At 47.0% G+C, this 15,652-nt stretch overlaps 6 protein-coding genes across 6 annotated transcripts; 4 read left to right on the top strand and 2 right to left on the bottom strand.

Annotated features, from left to right (window-relative positions):
* Positions 1 to 740: 740 nt before the first annotated feature.
* K444DRAFT_711266 (uncharacterized protein) lies at positions 741 to 1,233 on the bottom strand. Its single transcript, XM_024888240.1, has one exon. The coding sequence runs from the start codon at positions 1,170 to 1,172 to the stop codon at positions 825 to 827; it is 348 nt and encodes a 115-aa protein (XP_024726898.1). The 5' UTR covers positions 1,173 to 1,233; the 3' UTR covers positions 741 to 824.
* A 726-nt stretch (positions 1,234 to 1,959) lies between these two features.
* On the top strand, positions 1,960 to 2,952 carry K444DRAFT_278678 (uncharacterized protein). Its single transcript, XM_024871544.1, has 2 exons — positions 1,960 to 2,011; positions 2,079 to 2,952. The coding sequence occupies exon 2, from the start codon at positions 2,280 to 2,282 to the stop codon at positions 2,688 to 2,690; it is 411 nt and encodes a 136-aa protein (XP_024726897.1). The 5' UTR covers positions 1,960 to 2,011; positions 2,079 to 2,279; the 3' UTR covers positions 2,691 to 2,952.
* A 108-nt stretch (positions 2,953 to 3,060) lies between these two features.
* K444DRAFT_670498 (uncharacterized protein) lies at positions 3,061 to 6,286 on the bottom strand (the record flags this gene model as incomplete). The annotated part of the gene is made up of 9 exons (XM_024887636.1): positions 3,061 to 3,292; positions 3,353 to 3,586; positions 3,649 to 4,088; positions 4,149 to 4,403; positions 4,450 to 5,165; positions 5,224 to 5,680; positions 5,745 to 5,773; positions 5,832 to 6,142; positions 6,196 to 6,286. 9 exons carry the CDS (start codon positions 6,284 to 6,286, stop codon positions 3,198 to 3,200), a joined length of 2,628 nt encoding a protein of 875 aa, XP_024726896.1. The 3' UTR covers positions 3,061 to 3,197.
* Positions 6,287 to 7,345: 1,059 nt separating this feature from the next.
* On the top strand, positions 7,346 to 9,738 carry K444DRAFT_548078 (uncharacterized protein; the record flags this gene model as incomplete). The annotated part of the gene is made up of 7 exons (XM_024876348.1): positions 7,346 to 7,523; positions 7,579 to 7,796; positions 7,855 to 8,125; positions 8,190 to 8,332; positions 8,380 to 8,481; positions 8,532 to 8,715; positions 8,765 to 9,738. 7 exons carry the CDS (start codon positions 7,346 to 7,348, stop codon positions 9,736 to 9,738), a joined length of 2,070 nt encoding a protein of 689 aa, XP_024726895.1.
* A 2,250-nt stretch (positions 9,739 to 11,988) lies between these two features.
* Positions 11,989 to 14,473, top strand: K444DRAFT_670497 (uncharacterized protein; the record flags this gene model as incomplete). Its single annotated transcript, XM_024887635.1, has 5 exons — positions 11,989 to 12,299; positions 12,369 to 12,640; positions 12,692 to 12,742; positions 12,802 to 13,396; positions 13,468 to 14,473. 5 exons carry the CDS (start codon positions 11,989 to 11,991, stop codon positions 14,354 to 14,356), a joined length of 2,118 nt encoding a protein of 705 aa, XP_024726894.1. The 3' UTR covers positions 14,357 to 14,473.
* A 328-nt stretch (positions 14,474 to 14,801) lies between these two features.
* On the top strand, positions 14,802 to 15,629 carry K444DRAFT_648617 (NAD(P)-binding protein; the record flags this gene model as incomplete). The annotated part of the gene is made up of 2 exons (XM_024885482.1): positions 14,802 to 15,235; positions 15,269 to 15,629. 2 exons carry the CDS (start codon positions 14,802 to 14,804, stop codon positions 15,627 to 15,629), a joined length of 795 nt encoding a protein of 264 aa, XP_024726893.1.
* Positions 15,630 to 15,652: the final 23 nt, after the last annotated feature.

Raw genomic sequence — 15,652 nt, 5'->3', positions numbered from 1 at the left:
CAATTACTGCCCGTAAAGCTTAACGGGAGGATAAAGCGACGGCTAATATTGCCCGTACGGACATCCTTGCGGATTAGAGCATCCGCAAGTCCTATATATACGTCCGTACGGATATTCTGCTAGTATGAGCAGAGCCAGTTAAGCGAGGTAGTCTCGCAGGCAATATACGCATTAATAACGTACTACTAAAAGAGGCGGCCAGTATAAAAGAGCGGGGAGAAGGCCGGACGAATATAGAGGTAGTACCGGTAAAAGACCCGCTACTCTAGCCATATCCGCTAACGGGTCCTATTACGGTCCTATAACTGCAAACCGTAGTACCAGCCCGGGTCGCTATACGGGAAGAGTAAGACGTAGTGGAGCGGCATATATGCTACGTATGTAACGTTAACCGTATGCATTTACGGACGCTTGCGGCCTGCCTCGCGGACCGTAAGCACCAGATTACGGCGGCTTGTATCCGTATACTCGTCCGGGATAAGGGCTATAACCTCGTTACTCGTTAGGAGGTTCTTATAATAACGATTAGCGCCCGACTCAAGAATTAAGCGCATTTGCGGGTTAAGTAAGATCCGGAAATCGGTTTACTAGCTTGCAAGACGCTCGCGGGCTGTCTTATAGACCATAATAAACGGATTATAATCCGTAAGCATATCCGTAAGCTATAAAAGAACTATACGATCTAAGTAAGGGAAGTTAGTAGCCCGTATATTAGTTGCAAAGAGCGGATCATAAAAGAAGAGCTATATAAAGGAGGGTTCGGCGTATAAAGCGGGCTATAGCGGGCCTTGGAAGTAGAAGAGCTCGCCATGGATCTGAAAGCACTAGATCCTACAGGAGAAGTCGATCCGGGTATCCTTCTTATAGCTAATTGACGTAAAGGCAAAAGCATAATTATATGCCCGGATATTCGTCCGGAAGGCCCGACAGAGCGGGTTATTGCCCGTAAAGAGGTAAGAGAGGTATAAAGGAGGCTTGCGGATCAGAGGAAGTATTACGTCGCCCTTCTTGCAATAGGCCTCAAAGCAATCGTCCGTATAGCCAAAATAAAGGGCTCCGCAAGCTATATAGTAACCCGTAAGCGGACCAGTCGTATGTACGGGAGCTGGCCGGAAGCGGGAGAGGAAGGCAGGAGGCCATATAGTAGGTAGGTCGGCAGGAGGGTCCTCCATAATATGAACTGGGGCCGCAACGGACGGTTAACGGATCCGTCGCTAGCGCCATAGGGCTGGCTCGTCCGCAGAGACGTCCGTAATCAACCGTCGTCGTCGCCGGGAGGTAGGGAGGACATTCGGATCGAGTTCTTATAAGGCAGGGCGCCGCTGGATACGATTAGTAGTATTTCGGGCCTATTAACTAGTTAATTAAGCCAGAAAAGGGGAAGGATACAAACTCAATAGTGAGAGCAAGTTTTATATGGCTTAGCCCGCTCTGTAATAAAGTCAGAAGCAGGCCGGTTTTACCTACAGGAAGTACAAAAGCGGGGAGAATCCATAGTAATAAAGAGAAGAAAGAGAGAAAAGTAATATAAGGTCAGGATTTCTTTTCTTAGTGCCTTCTACGGAACCGCTAGCTTTAGATTTTCCCCCGAGCTTTAAAAAATTATAATAAAAGCCCCTCGCATCTCAGAACTACTAAAATATAGAGAAAGGTACTCGAGTATTCTCTCTATAATCCTAAGCTAAGCTCTAAGGATTTAGACGTAATCGCGTTCCGATGCGCGATTCCCTAGAAGGGGGCGATTCTGGTGTTCCTCACGTGACCAGTTTTTTTCCAGGAGTTCCGGGAGCCAACCGGTTAAGGGTGGTCCGAACGTAGCTTAATATAAAGAAGTGAAGATGACATGTATTACATATTTCCGGCTCTCCATCGTACGCGGCTCTTCGGTACCGACTGGCTAGTTATCCAGCAATAGACAAGCGTCCATGTATCGTGGGTTTCCGGATACTTGACAACTAAGTTTGTCGTTGAGGTCAAAAAAGCTGGCATAGTGGTTATAGTCCTCTCACAAGTAAATCCCTATTTCAACTTGGCGTACACGTATCCATGAATTTGTATTACTAATTCGCCTTTCCTAGCTCAATAGTCGATACTTCGGAGGCCTCGAAGGCCAATATAAATTCGATCTATATTTTCTTCTCCGAGAGGAAAATACTGCGGCCGGTGAATACACTGCCCGGGTGCGTGGTAATTACACCGGTAAGAGATCTGTCTCTACTGAAATTGGTCTGGAACTTGGTAGATGCGAGATCCTGCCTAAAATTTCTGCAACTAGGAGCATGGATAAGCCTTCTGTTAAAGACATAGTGAAGAGAAATGTAGATCGAAACCCACAGAAGCTGAGGCAAATTGGCCTGAACTATGATATCGCCCATGCCAAGGGTGGTTTTGATGAGGGAAAGGCGGAGAGTAAGAAGAAGGAGGAGAAGGAGGAGCCTAAGGTCGGTGAAAAAGGCGAGGGCAACCGTGAGGGAATAGGAGACGACAAATTTGCCGAAACTGCAACCAAGCTTGCTAAAGAAATTCCCTCGGAAGAATCACCAAGCCCATGGAATGCGGTAGCCGTCATTGGCTTACGTGTGTATTCGAAAGACACTCAGCTCACAATTAACTTGGTAAAGCAAAACGACTCGGAGGAGGCGGCATTACTTGATGTGGATGGAATTTCCGGAGCAGGAGCAACAATGTAGGCGCTTAATACACACTTGATAGACTCGGGATTAATTCTTTCTTTCGCTGAAACGTAATGGCTCATTCTGACTCTGGCTTCAGAGGGAAGCCGCAGGTTGTAGGAGCGATTCACGAGACGACGCGCACTCACACTTAACTACGACTCCCCTCAATGCGCATGCGCATTCTAATCTTGAGACCTGATGAAATCATGGCCAATACTTTCACGGATGGATGCCTAAGCTCCATAATTTATCAAGACTTGAAGAGACATCTTGATGAGAGAGTCAAGCACCTTCTGGGAGCTTCCCCAGAACATTATGCAGATCGGATACAAAGCCCAGAGCGCGTACCCAGTTGTCCTATACTTACACAGAAAGAGTTTTTATTGCCATGCTTGATATTGTTCTTCATCTTTTCTTCTCCCAGGTTCGAACACGTTACCCTTGAGCTCAAATGAGCAAGCGCCCATTTTAAGCGAGTTTCTCATATTCATCGCCAGCCTGGATCCCAGTAGTTAGAGCTCTTCACTTCCTCTCTCCTGTTGCCTGTATGAACTTCGTTAACTTTATATTCGCTACAGCCTTGAGCTGATTGAATTTCGTCATGAATTGTGTAAGATCTATCCAAACCCCGTATCACTTTATGTTACCTGCAAGCTCTTCATAGGCCAGTCACTTACCATTCTGGGTATCAAACTGAAGAATGATATGCTTCAGCTTCTTCACAACTACTGTCTCTGCTTCTCGTTGATATAGACCGACAGCAGCAAGATCCCATAACGCAGGATCGCTGGTTTCGAGTGACCTTCTTGCTGGAAGATAGGATGATTTTCTCACTACGACGCAACGAAAAGATGTTGGGTCTATTTCTTCTTGCTCGTTTTGTTCCTCTTCTACGGTAACTTCTGGTTCAACTTGAAGCGTGTCAGTGCGATCGGTTATAAAAGGGACAGGTCAGGAGAAGGGGTAGCCTAACTTTCGATGACCAAGAACGACCTCGAGACGTCCCTTCCTTCCAACTTTTCAGCCAGTGTAGGCGCTTTGTGTGCAAATAGTACAGCACATGGCGCGATTGGCGCGGTATGGACAGCAACCCTTGAACTTGTCGGGGCTGTATAAGATGGCGGGTCAACAGCGACAGAGCTTCGACCCGACGAGGATGACCGTATCGAGAAAATGGATGGTGTCGACAGCCTTTTCGTACGGCTACCAGAGCTGGAGCTAGTGGATCTCGACGACCAAGACGTTCGTTTCGAGCCAGGAGCCGTAGATACAGGAGGGGGTGCAGGTGATAGCAGGGCTAGGTTTTCTTCGGGGTTTGGAGTTGGTGCATACCAAAGTTGGAGTCTGCACAGGTCTTGACGACTGGAGCCGCCAAGTAGCGTTGATTCTTGTGAGGTTGCGAGCACCCGCGCTCTATTTCCGCGTTAATTCACGTTTTTCAACAAGATAGGACGGATTGCTAGTGTCACTCACTCATCGTATCCTACATTATACCCTGTGAGCTTGTGCTGAAATTCGAACATGTCTAAATTCAACCTTAATTTATGATCTTCGTCACAAGTGTGCTCCAAAATCAAACCTTTTTTTTGTTGAAATACAAGTGTTCGAGAGAGAGGTGATCTGTGATCTGTGCGGAAAAGGATGGTTTGAGGCTCTAGCGATGATGATGTCCAGGTCCGCATTGCGTAAGATGGAACAATCTGGACCTTGTCGAGCTCATAGTTGTCTCTGTAGATAGTGAGCTCAGAGACGGTACGGAAATGTTAGTACGAACGTTGTTTCTTTCTCTCTGCCTTCCGAAAGAGGCGTCATCATCAGCACCAGGCTCGAGTGCGACTCTGTCTGCCTCAGGATCCGCAAAGTCTGGGTGTAGTTTTGATCTGGACTCTTGAGAAGCCTGGTATAGTTAGTGACGTTTCGAAATGGAATCGTGAGCACCCACGTTCCCCTTTCTCTCAAGTCACGATGTACTCGTTCTAGGTCCCAGCTTGGTATTGAAGTGTCTTCCATTTCGATTGGAGCTTGCTTTTTTCGTGAATATTGATCTGCTTGCTGAAACTGTGGCGATTGTTGAAGTGGTGGAGGTTGTTGAAGCTGTGGAGCTGGTTGAAGTGGTGGAGGTTGTTGAAGCTGTGGAGTTGGTTGAAGCTGTGGAGCTGGTTGAAGTGGTGGAGGTTGTTGAAGCTGTGGAGTTGGTTGAAGTGGTGGAGGTTGTTGAAATTGTGGAGTTCGGTCTTTCCAAGGACTTGGTGGTTCTACCGATAGCTCTACCTCCCTGTTCGGTTTCGATGTATCTTCCATCTCGACCAGTCTTCGCTGCTTTAGTGGAAACTGCTTGGCGCCTTCGGGTTGTGGAGCTCGTTGCAGATGCACGATTGGATTGATTATTTGATCGAGAGGTCTTTGTCTTTCGAAAAGAGCTAATAGATCTATCGTTGGAGGAAGAATTAAGTGACTACCAAGGATACGTCGCATCGCCTCTTGCAAAATCTGTAGCATGGATGTGAGCAGATACTAGCACTTTTATTAAGATGTGTTAGGGCTTTACCTCTTCGAAATGGTCAAAGAATCTCTCAATTGTCATTCCCCAATCGTCCATCTGACGCATAAACGCATTATTGGACGGCAAGCTTCTTGTAGCGTGGTACTCCCGAGAACCTCTAACAATCTTGACGAGCCAAAGAGCCATCATCAAGCCAATGATCGCAACATGATATATGATATCGCTTTGCGTCGCATGATCTGCCACCCTCGTAATGCTATTAAAGTAGCGGATGCCTGCATCTAGACCATAATCCATTTTAAACTGGTCAGGATTTGTCTGTCGAGTGGTTCTCATGAACTTATCCTCGAGTTCGGGTGGAATCACAACATTTCCTTGTCCTTGACTAAGTCGGACCCTGCTTCCCCCGTCTTCATGTACTTGGTGTCCCAATTGTTCTGCACAACTAAGGATATCAGCTGTCAAATCAACAACATATAAGGAGCGATCTTCTAGCACTTGACTGTAATAATCAGCATGCATTTGGATGTGGGATGGCCAAGGGCCAAGAGTAACGTGCCACGTACGGATCAAGGATATTGAAGATGATAGAGAACTTCAGATCTGTCAGTCTGATCCTGGGGCATTCACGTCTCGATCGACATTGAAAGTACCTTGATGTTGAGGCATGTCATGCGTTCTCTGATGTTTCGAACTTCAGGTTCAACCTGTGAATACCAGCAGAGATTCTTCACAAAACCTCCACTTCTCTGGAAGAATCGTTGATTATTTAATAGGATCTCGCAGTCATTCAACGTTCCTTTAAAGTCACCTAGAACTTGGTCTTCGGCCCCAGGGCCTGGGTTCTGTCTTGTTTGGTTGGGAGGACCACCCTGGTACTCTGCTCGTTGCAGAACATTGAGAAGAAGGTCTAGGTTGATAGCAAGCTTCCTGATATCTTCTCCGAACTCTTTATAGGATGGATCTGAAGCTGTAAGCAACTTTGGTGACTCGAGTGGACTTGGTTAGGAAGCTAACTTGTGGTGTCAGCATATCGAAATGCGATTTTGTGAATATTCTGAGCTGTTGCCAAGGCCTCCACGACATCTTCGGTGATGACAGGGATCATTGTGAGTGTGGGGAGACGACTGCCGGGTGAAGTCGAAGATTTGTTGAGGAAGCTAAGATTAGGTATGATCATCGGAGGAGCTCGCTGTCAACATCGAGCCTCGACGCAGCGTTGCGGGGCTGAGCTCCGGCCAGCGGAGTCTGTGGGGATTTTCCTTTTGTTTTCCGTGGCTTATCGCGGGCGTTGATGTGTTGGTTGTTGGCCGGTTACCTGCCCTACTGGACATTTACAGTAGCGGCATGATCCGTAAATTTGGCGCATCCGTCGCCTGATCTTTCAGCCCGTTGTCTGTCTCACCCTGTTATCTCTGTGGGATACGGGGAGCTTCCCGCCCCATTTTTGTTTTCTTCGAGTCGGAATGCGAGAGCATCATGCTTAAGGCCCGTTTGACTCAGGCTCGCATTTAAAAGTGCACCACTGAAAAAGAAGGTGTACACTCCATCTTTCAAAAGAAATTCCCAAAATGCGTGCGCCTTTAAGTGTGCCATAAATATCACGCACTTTTGGACAAGCGCGGAAAAGCTGTATTTTTGAAAACCGATTGAACATTTATTAGCGTAAAAAAGGCATATCACTCGATAAATGCGAGCCAAAGAGGCCCTTAATTACATAGATCGATCGACGTCTATTTGAACAGAGAAGCTCATGTTGAGTGTAGAACCCTCTTTCTCTCAGATGTTCTCAAGTTCTTGACCACGGAGTTCGGCGGCTGTGATACGCCCTCGCACTCCACGAATGAGTTTCTTGTTTGGCTCCCGTGTTTTATTTTTGAAAAGGCAGAGGCGGTGGCTTTCAGCTTTCAAGCCCAACGATGAACGATTGGGGCAAGTGTTAAGACAATGCAGCCTCCCCCCCCCCCCCTTCTCGGTCAACACTGCATTCAAGTGGCTTCTCATCGCCTCAGGCTTCCATGCGCTTGGTACGCTGTTCCCAGGTCTATTTTGTTCAATTTCATGGTTCTTCCCCATGATGAATTCCGCATATACTTCGCTTGAAAATAACAGTGACAGAGACCAGAGGTTCAACATGGCCTACCCTTTCAGCCAAGATCATGCAGCCATGGTATATGACAATTCGCAATTCAACACAGAATGGGACCCCGACCTGGACCCCAACGACTTGAGAGAGCTTCAGGACGCAGAGCAAGACCCCACCAAAATCATTTCGGAGCTTCCAAAAGAAGCTGCGCGTATGGGATACTACTCTACTATCTGTTTGATATTTAATAGAATGATTGGTATGTTGTGGACCATTTCCCGAGGGAAACCCAAACTAATAAAGAGCTTTTGTAGGTGTCGGCATTTTCAGTTCTGCTTCGGCTGTGTTTCTAAATACACAAAGCATCGGGCTATCCCTAATACTCTGGATGCTTGGCGCTATTGTAACTCTGGCCGGTTGTTTTGTTTTTGTAGAGCTGGGTCTTTCCATCCCGAGATGGCCGCTTGGACGGACTGGGGAGAAAATATCCGCTATCCGAAGTGGAGATGGATTGAATTACGCAAGCACTAATGTTGAAGGCTAAAAGCACATTTGGCTAACCACTGCTTTAGTTTAACTACATGTTAAAGCGACCTGTTTTCCTCGCTACATGCATGTACGGAATCACTTTCATTATTCTGGAAAACACCGCTTCAAACTCCGTATCCTTTGCAACTAATATTCTCGACGCTGCCCATGTTAAGCAAGCTCCTGGAAAAATCATCGTAATCGCTATTGCGGCAAATACTCTCTGTTGTTTACTCCATGCTTTGTCAAGAAAGTGGGGTATCTTGTTGAACAACTTTCTCGGGACGCTAAAGCTATTTATATTGCTTTTTGTCATTGTCATTGGATTGATATGTAAGTTTATGATGCATAGCAATAAAAGCTTAGTTTATAAACACTTACTTTAGTGCTTTCATAGGGATTAACCGCGATGTGGCAAAAGAAAATTTCGATCTGAAGACCTCTTTCAATTTTGACAACAGTCCTCGATTACCATTTCGTTATGCCGAAGCATTCATCTATGTCATTTTGCCCTATGGCTCATTCCACCAAATCAACTATGTTCGTCCTTCTAATTTCAACTTATGTTCAATTACTAACAAACTTAGGTTGTCGCAGAAGTTCGCGAGCCACGAAAGATATTCCCTCGAGCGTCATTCGCAGGAGTTATTATAGTCGTTGTGATATATATGGCTGTCAATATCCTTTATGTAAGCTCATGCTACGTCTCAAAGAGCAGCCGCTCACACAACATATCTAGGCAGCCATTATTCCTAAAAAACTTCTCTTTGTAGCTGGCGGCGCTGATGTTATGGGGCTCTTCATGACTCGTACTTTAGGCCGAGTGTGGACCAACCCCAAACATCTAGCTACCTTTGTTTCGGTTCTCAAGGCCATCTCAGCACTTGGGAATATCATCGTCGTTACTTTTACTGCAGCCCGAGGTAATGAGTACCTCAAATGCTTAAAGAGCGGCTGCTAACAAACGTATAGTTAAGCAAGAGATCGCAAAGGAAGGGATCCTGCCCTACTCGCTTCTATTTTCGGGTAGTTATTCCCTGTCACTCAGTGGTCTCTTCAAGCGAAAGACAAAATCGACTCCGAAGACTATATATCACGAGAAAACCCCGGTAGCCACCTTAGCCTTGCACTGGGTCATTACATCCATAGTAGTCATCGTCCCCGTCCTCGCCCTTCAACCAGTCCCGTATTCTACCACAGCAGCATACTCATATGTTACCATCGCTTGGACTTACAACATTGACGTCGCGTATTTCGTCTTTATCGCCCTCGGATTGCTATGTCTACGTTTTACTCCGAGTGTTGGCTGGGCAGAGAAGTCCCAACTCAACCTACCTTGGGTGAGCAAAATCTCAGCCTTGGTCTTCTTTATTGGCGCTCTCTTCCCCTTCATCTTCATGTGGGTCCCTGATCCCAAATTTCCCTTCGCAACTCGAACGAACAATAAAGTACAATGGTGGGCTGGACAGCTTCTCGCCGCATGCCTACTTGCCTTCTCTTTCTTGTACTGGGTAATGTTCAGGCTATATATCCACATTCGATCCGCAAGAGGAGGCATGACTTTGCACGTGAAGCGAGAACCGATCTTCAAGCACGACCGCAGTGGTCTAACACAAGTCCTCGAAATCATAACTTTGCAGTGGACAAGAGATGTCGGGATGAGAATTGATCAGATTGAGGAAACGGACAACAAATATGAAGATTCGACTAGAGGCTCAGCCTCGCCTCCACCACAAGATGATATGAGTGGATGTGGGAGAATAAGTCCTTACGATGGATGGGAAAGTCGTACTAGTTCTGGACTAGGACGAAGCTCGCCTCATGAGATTGGAGCGCAGCAACCTCGACATACGGTGAGGCGCAAGCCAGTGATGTCGGGGATTGGTGTGCGGCAGCCTCGATATGCTGTGAAGCGCAAGCCGGTGATGTCGGAAATTGTCGCATGAAAAATGCGTGGGGGATCACGGGCTGTGTGTTGAATCTGAGGGGGTGCGTGTTCTGCGAGGAAAACTCTGACGCTTGTAACGATGTTAGTCGCATAGCACAAGCTGAAAATATCAAATTGAATACCTTTGGCGATACATGATGGATAAAAAAAATAGTATCAAATACTTTTTTTGGGGTTTCAAAGCTTTCAAAAGTTGTTGTCGCCTCTTCACGTCTGATCATCCTCCTCTTCGTGGAATGGGTACCTCGTGGCCTCTTATCCGTTCAGCTGCCGCCAGGGGCGCCTTGGCCCATGCACACTGGTTTTCGCTTAATTCTGGCCAATCAAAGGGCTAGATTTCCCCATCAAAATCATCAATTCCACCTTAATCTATGAAATATATCAAAACAACCACAATTTTTATATAGATACATATCGCACTACTTATACCCATATATAGAATTATGCCTCGTGTTTTCCCTGCCTTGATTCGATGCAATTTGAGCTAGTGCGACTCATTTTTTAGGTCAATCTGTAAATCGCAGCCCCTGACAGCAAACACACCTCTCTTTTTTTTTTTTACTAAGCTTTACTTTCTTATATGCCCTAGGAGGCACGCTACCTGCTCCCTGGCTAGTTTGTAGTGTTATTCTCTTTGAATAGACCTCACTAGCCCTGGATTTAGCTATAAGAGCACTAATTAATTGCTTTCTAATTAACTTGTAAATTTGTCTGGGCTTGAAGGGGTCGCCGATCGACTTTTTTAAAAGCGATGTATATATGGTAAACAATATCAATTCTGGATAGAAATAATGCAATCGCAAAAATTTTTACCGTACAATCTTTGCGCATGAAGAGGGTTTGATGGCTTAGGATCTTTGGGCCTTCGCAGTGGACTATGGGAAGCATTCATACGTTTGTTCGGTTCTCTTCCCCAGCTCTGTATATCTCGCTGACCTCAAAAAAAATGACCAAAAGATACTGCACCGCATCCCGAAGGCGCCATCCACAGTCCATGAGTAGGCCAGTACGCCCACCGAAATGCGAGGGGAATCGTTGCCCATTCTGGCCCCAGCTTTCCGCTGCTCCGAGCGAAGTCAATGCGGCAGAAGATATCAACAAAAGGAAGATGGCAAGAAGAACGCGTACGTGGAATCTCCATGGCAAAGCAGAGCGGTAGACTATGCTATCAGCGCAGGTTGACGGAAGGCAAAGAAAATTCAAGGAGGATCATGAGGAGTTTTCTGGTCCAGCACGCAGCGGGAGCAACAGTGTGAGAAATGATTAGATTAGATTAGATTAATGGCTAGTAATCTAATCTATTCATGAAATATTCTCATTAATCATATTCTATTCACGAATTAGTTAAGCTAATCATGAATATTCATGAAGATCTTGATTAATACACACGTGACCACATCACGTGATAGACTAATCCAATTAGGCAAGGATCTTGCTCTAGCGCTGACTTAGCGAGCTTTTCTCCCGACTATTTAGGAGCGCTAGAGCAAGATCCTTACCTAATTAGGCTAGTCTATCACGTAATGAGGTCACGTATGTATTAATTAAGGTATTCAGGATTAATTTGATTAAGGTAATTAATTTTTTTCGCATCTTCAGGGCAGGAACACAGCCGGCTTTGACATCTTGGCGCAGACACAATCCAGCAAATCCTTGATGTCTTTGTGGAGGAAGAATACACTTGGTCTTTCATATCTTAGTGGTGGCAGAATACGTCGAGCCAACGATATATTGGCGGAGGAAGATCGCAGCGAATCCTCGACGTCTTTGCAAGATCACGGCAGTCGCTCGATGTATTCACGAGGGCAAGACACAGCAGGCAGCGGGCTTTGTTTTCTCTGTGTGCGACTAACCTAGCTTTGAAATGATCCCGAGATGCTCCTGCTTCTGCTTTGCTCCAGAATAGTCTTCCCATGCTCAACTTTGGCATGATCTCGAAATGTTCGAACTTCGCCGGCGGTGCAAAAATCTGTGTCCAGATTGACAGGATCCTACGTTGTTTCAGCTTCTTCTTTGCTCCATTCCGCGTCCGGTGTGATCCGTCTCTATCCACAACTTTGGCAAGACCAGGAAATATTTGAATCCTCTACTTCATCCCACAACTTCAACATGATTCCGAAACTGGAGGGGATATTCGCTACGTTCTTAAGCGATGACTAAACTTTTAGTGACAAACCCCTTCGCCTCGCCTCCCCTCCCGCCTCCTGTCCCCTGATCCGCAGAATGACCTGACGGTGCGGGGTCGTCTATGCGGGGGTGTGGGGTCTGGGGAAGGCGTGCGCTCTGTGCCGTGCCTCGGGACGGCTGGCTGGCTTTTCATGGCTTCGCCAACATCCTTCTCTTCCTTCACACGTCGTCTTCTCTCTCTCTCTTCCATCCCTCTCCCTCTCTCCCTCTCTCCCTTGGCCTTACTTGCATTTTACCTGAACTTCTCAAAATAGTTGCCGAAACAAACTCCTGGACCATGCCACGCCCACGTCAGAAGCGAATAAGGTCCATAGAACCAGAACCTGCTCCAGAGTTCGAGAATTGGGAGGAATTAAATGAGACCACGAAAAGGTAACTTGAAAAAATTCGAGAAATAAGCAATGGGGACTTGGCTGACTCGCACACGTTGGTCTTTCTCAGGCGCCTTCGTAACCGTTTATCACAGAGACATTTTCGCGAGCGCAAGTCCATGTATATCAAAGAGCTAGAGGAACGAACGAAAAATGCCGCTCAATCCGAAAGTGAAAGGAACCAGACGTTGATCCGAGAAGCTGCGGAGCTACGAGGTGCAGCGTTGAAGGCCCGATCGCAAATTTTGAAGATCTCCGTTGCTTTGAATTGCATCGGTGCCGAAGTTGGCAGAATCCTGAACGTGCAAGGCGCTGAAGAGTTGGAGCCTGATGAGGAGATGAGTAAAGGCCGTTGCAAGCGATTTCACTCCGCCTAACCTAACGTCTTTCTAGGTGGTCGAGGGAACGATATGCGATCAAAAAGGCATCGACCGCCACCCAAGGGTATGACAGTATAAACTCTAGGGTGCTGACGTGGGTACCCAACACTGATGTATGAGTAGAGCAACCACGGTCATCCAGCAGTGACAGCACGAGAGGCCCTCACGAGGTCGCAAGCGCTCCTTGTTCGCCTCCAGAATCACAGCCTCCGATGAGCATAGCAGCAACAACGCCACCAGAACCGATTGAGATGCTGGTCAGCGATATTGCCCCTGAAGAAGTAAATCAAACAATTCCCGAAGAGCTCTACGAAGAGCCAATCGATCAAGCGGACCCTAATAACCTAGCTTTCGAGAATTTCATTGCTGAACTCTTTGAAAATTCCGGGTCGAGAAGCGCGGTCCCTATGGATGAACCATCTCCAGAGCTGGATTTCTGTCCCGTGAACGATCCATCTCACCACGATGCCCTGGTACCAGTCCACCAAGATACAATAGGTATGAACGCTCCCCACGCAGGGACGTATATGCCATACACGATGGTTCCATCACAAACACGCCTCGTGCTTCCTCCTGGACTTTTCCCCAATTCATCAGCTATGGGTCACCTGTCGCCCAATTCAGGACAGTCGTCAATATTCTCTGAGCATGTAGAAGCTCTTGAGCTGCAAGCCCGCTGCAAATTGGATGTAGCACCAGACGAGATATCGCGTCAGATGTATGTTCTCTGCCGTTATCCCTTAATCTGATATAGTTTGGTTCTTCATTACTGACAAGATGATCCTTTAGAGCTTACAAACACTGCACTGCCATCATGTCTCTTTTCATTGCTAACGCCTGGCCGCGGACGCACTCCGTCTGGTTCAAATCCCAGGTTCCAGAGATTATCGGACCTATTCTCCTCTGGCGAATTCATCCCACGGCCGAAACTTATAAGAATCTGCTACCTGACTATAGACCTACTCAGGATCAGCTGACTGTGCCGCATTCTGCAATCATTGATTGGATTCCTTATGCTGATTTGAGAGATCGCGTGATAATGTACTATAATCACAGCGTGGTTCTGGACCGTCTCATGTGCGACATGATGAACAGCTACGTGATTGAAGTCAACGATCTCTCCCGGATCTTACCACAGGCTCCCCCTGTCAGGGCATACTTTGGGATATGGAACGTTTACAGTGCTATTGATGCTGCCAGCTCATCTTTGATGAGGAGTAGTTCTGCGTTTCAAGCCCACTCTTCTTTTCTGGAGACTGGACCCGATTTCATCGATACACAACATGATGAAGCTGGGCAGAGTTTCGATGACACCACAAATGCGTTCCGGGATCTGCTTTTCAGCAGCATGTCGCCATATTCTGCCCCGAATGACCGGATCGAATACCAAAATTCGCACCATCACGACAGATCGAACTCATTCAACTTGCTTGAAATCCTCACAACACCCGCGCTAGTTCTGAAGCTGTCGCATGACATTCGCCTATATGCAGCCAAGTCATGGCGATTTGATCCGGGCCTGTTTGAGAAGTGGCCAGAACTGAAGTTTGAGGGGTATGAGGCGATCGTTGCAAAAGGGAGATCCTACCGAATTCCTACCGCACCACCAGATGCACCAATTCGAATGACAGAGGCAACGAAAGTGGTGTACCAAGAAGCTCTACAAAATTTAGCTTAGGAGTCAGGATCTGTTTTGTGACATTATTTTCCCGTGTATGCCTAAGGTTCTCTATTTAGAATGAAACTTATCCTGCCTCAGAAGCAGCTTGTTCATAAATATCGATTTAATCTGGACATGACAAATTGCACATCGTCTATCCTTAAAGTGCGAGGTCTGCATGATTAGCAATTGATTGAATTTTAGCCCTCAGGCATGACTACACAAGTCGTGACAAAGCATTATAACTCGAACAAGTATCTTCTCCTGCCCCTCTTTCCCAACTACTTAGAGACCTTGTAATATAATCACATTCCGTTTCCCATTGCCGCGATTTACGAAGATACTTAACATATTATCTCCAAGTTCCAGGGAGTGGAAGGTCACTAACCTTGACTCCTATCCTCAGAACTCTCACTATCGCTGCCTCTAATCCGCCTTGTTAACTTCTTCGACGACTTTCATCATGGCGGCAGCAATACCTCACAGCCTCGCAAATAGGGCTTACGTCGTTTCGGGTGGGTTCTCCGGTATAGGACTTGCGACAGTGCATAAGCTCCTCCAACGCTCAGCAACTGTTCATGTAGTAGACCGCGCCGACTCCCCTCCACCATCCTTAATTCAAGCCAGCAACATAACCCCAATGGGAAAAGTATACTTTTATCCCTCCACCGACGTTTCATCACGCCCCTCAGTCCAAAACTCGTTCAAAAGCATTCTCAAGCTCACCCCAAAAATAAGCGGCCTCGTCAACAGCGCCGGTATCTGCCCATCCAGCGGCGGGATTCTCGAAGACGATGAGACGTTCCAACGCACTATCGCAGTCAATTTAACCGGAACCTGGAATGTGGCCACCGAGCTGCTCCGGCACATTCAGAAAACCTCTCCTTCCTCCCTATCGTCAGAGCCCTTCACTTGGACCCCCAGCTCCAGTGGGATTTGCAGCATCGTTAATGTCGGTTCCAGTGCCTCATACTACGGGTTTCAAACTCTGGGGGCCTACACGGCGTCCAAACACGCCGTGTTGGGTCTGACTCGCACCTGGGCTTTGGATTTTGCGCCATATGGTGTGAGAGTCAATCTTGTTGCGCCTGGTGGCACGCGGACGCCGTTGTCGGCGGCGCAGTTTAATGATGGGGAGAGAGGAGATATGTCGAGGGAGGTTTATAACTTTATTCCGATGAAGCGGTTTGCGGAACCGGAGGAGCTGGCTGATGCGATTGTTTATTTGTTGAGTGATAACGCGAGTTATGTTATGGGGCAGATTTTGAAGGTTAATGGTGGATGGCCTTGAGATAGCCTGCTCATGTTGGAAAT

The sequence above is a fragment of the Hyaloscypha bicolor genome, assembly GCF_002865645.1.
Source record: "Hyaloscypha bicolor E unplaced genomic scaffold K444scaffold_184, whole genome shotgun sequence".
NCBI classification, from domain to species: domain Eukaryota; kingdom Fungi; phylum Ascomycota; class Leotiomycetes; order Helotiales; family Hyaloscyphaceae; genus Hyaloscypha; species Hyaloscypha bicolor.
Note: the sequence above shows the minus strand (reverse complement) of the source record. Positions and strands in the feature narration are given on the sequence as shown.

Excerpts from the sequence above, each read along its gene's own strand:
- K444DRAFT_711266 (XM_024888240.1), bottom strand. The coding sequence starts at position 1,172 with ATGGAGGACCCTCCTGCCGACCTACCTACTATATGGCCTCCTGCCTTC.
- K444DRAFT_278678 (XM_024871544.1), top strand. The coding sequence starts at position 2,280 with ATGGATAAGCCTTCTGTTAAAGACATAGTGAAGAGAAATGTAGATCGA.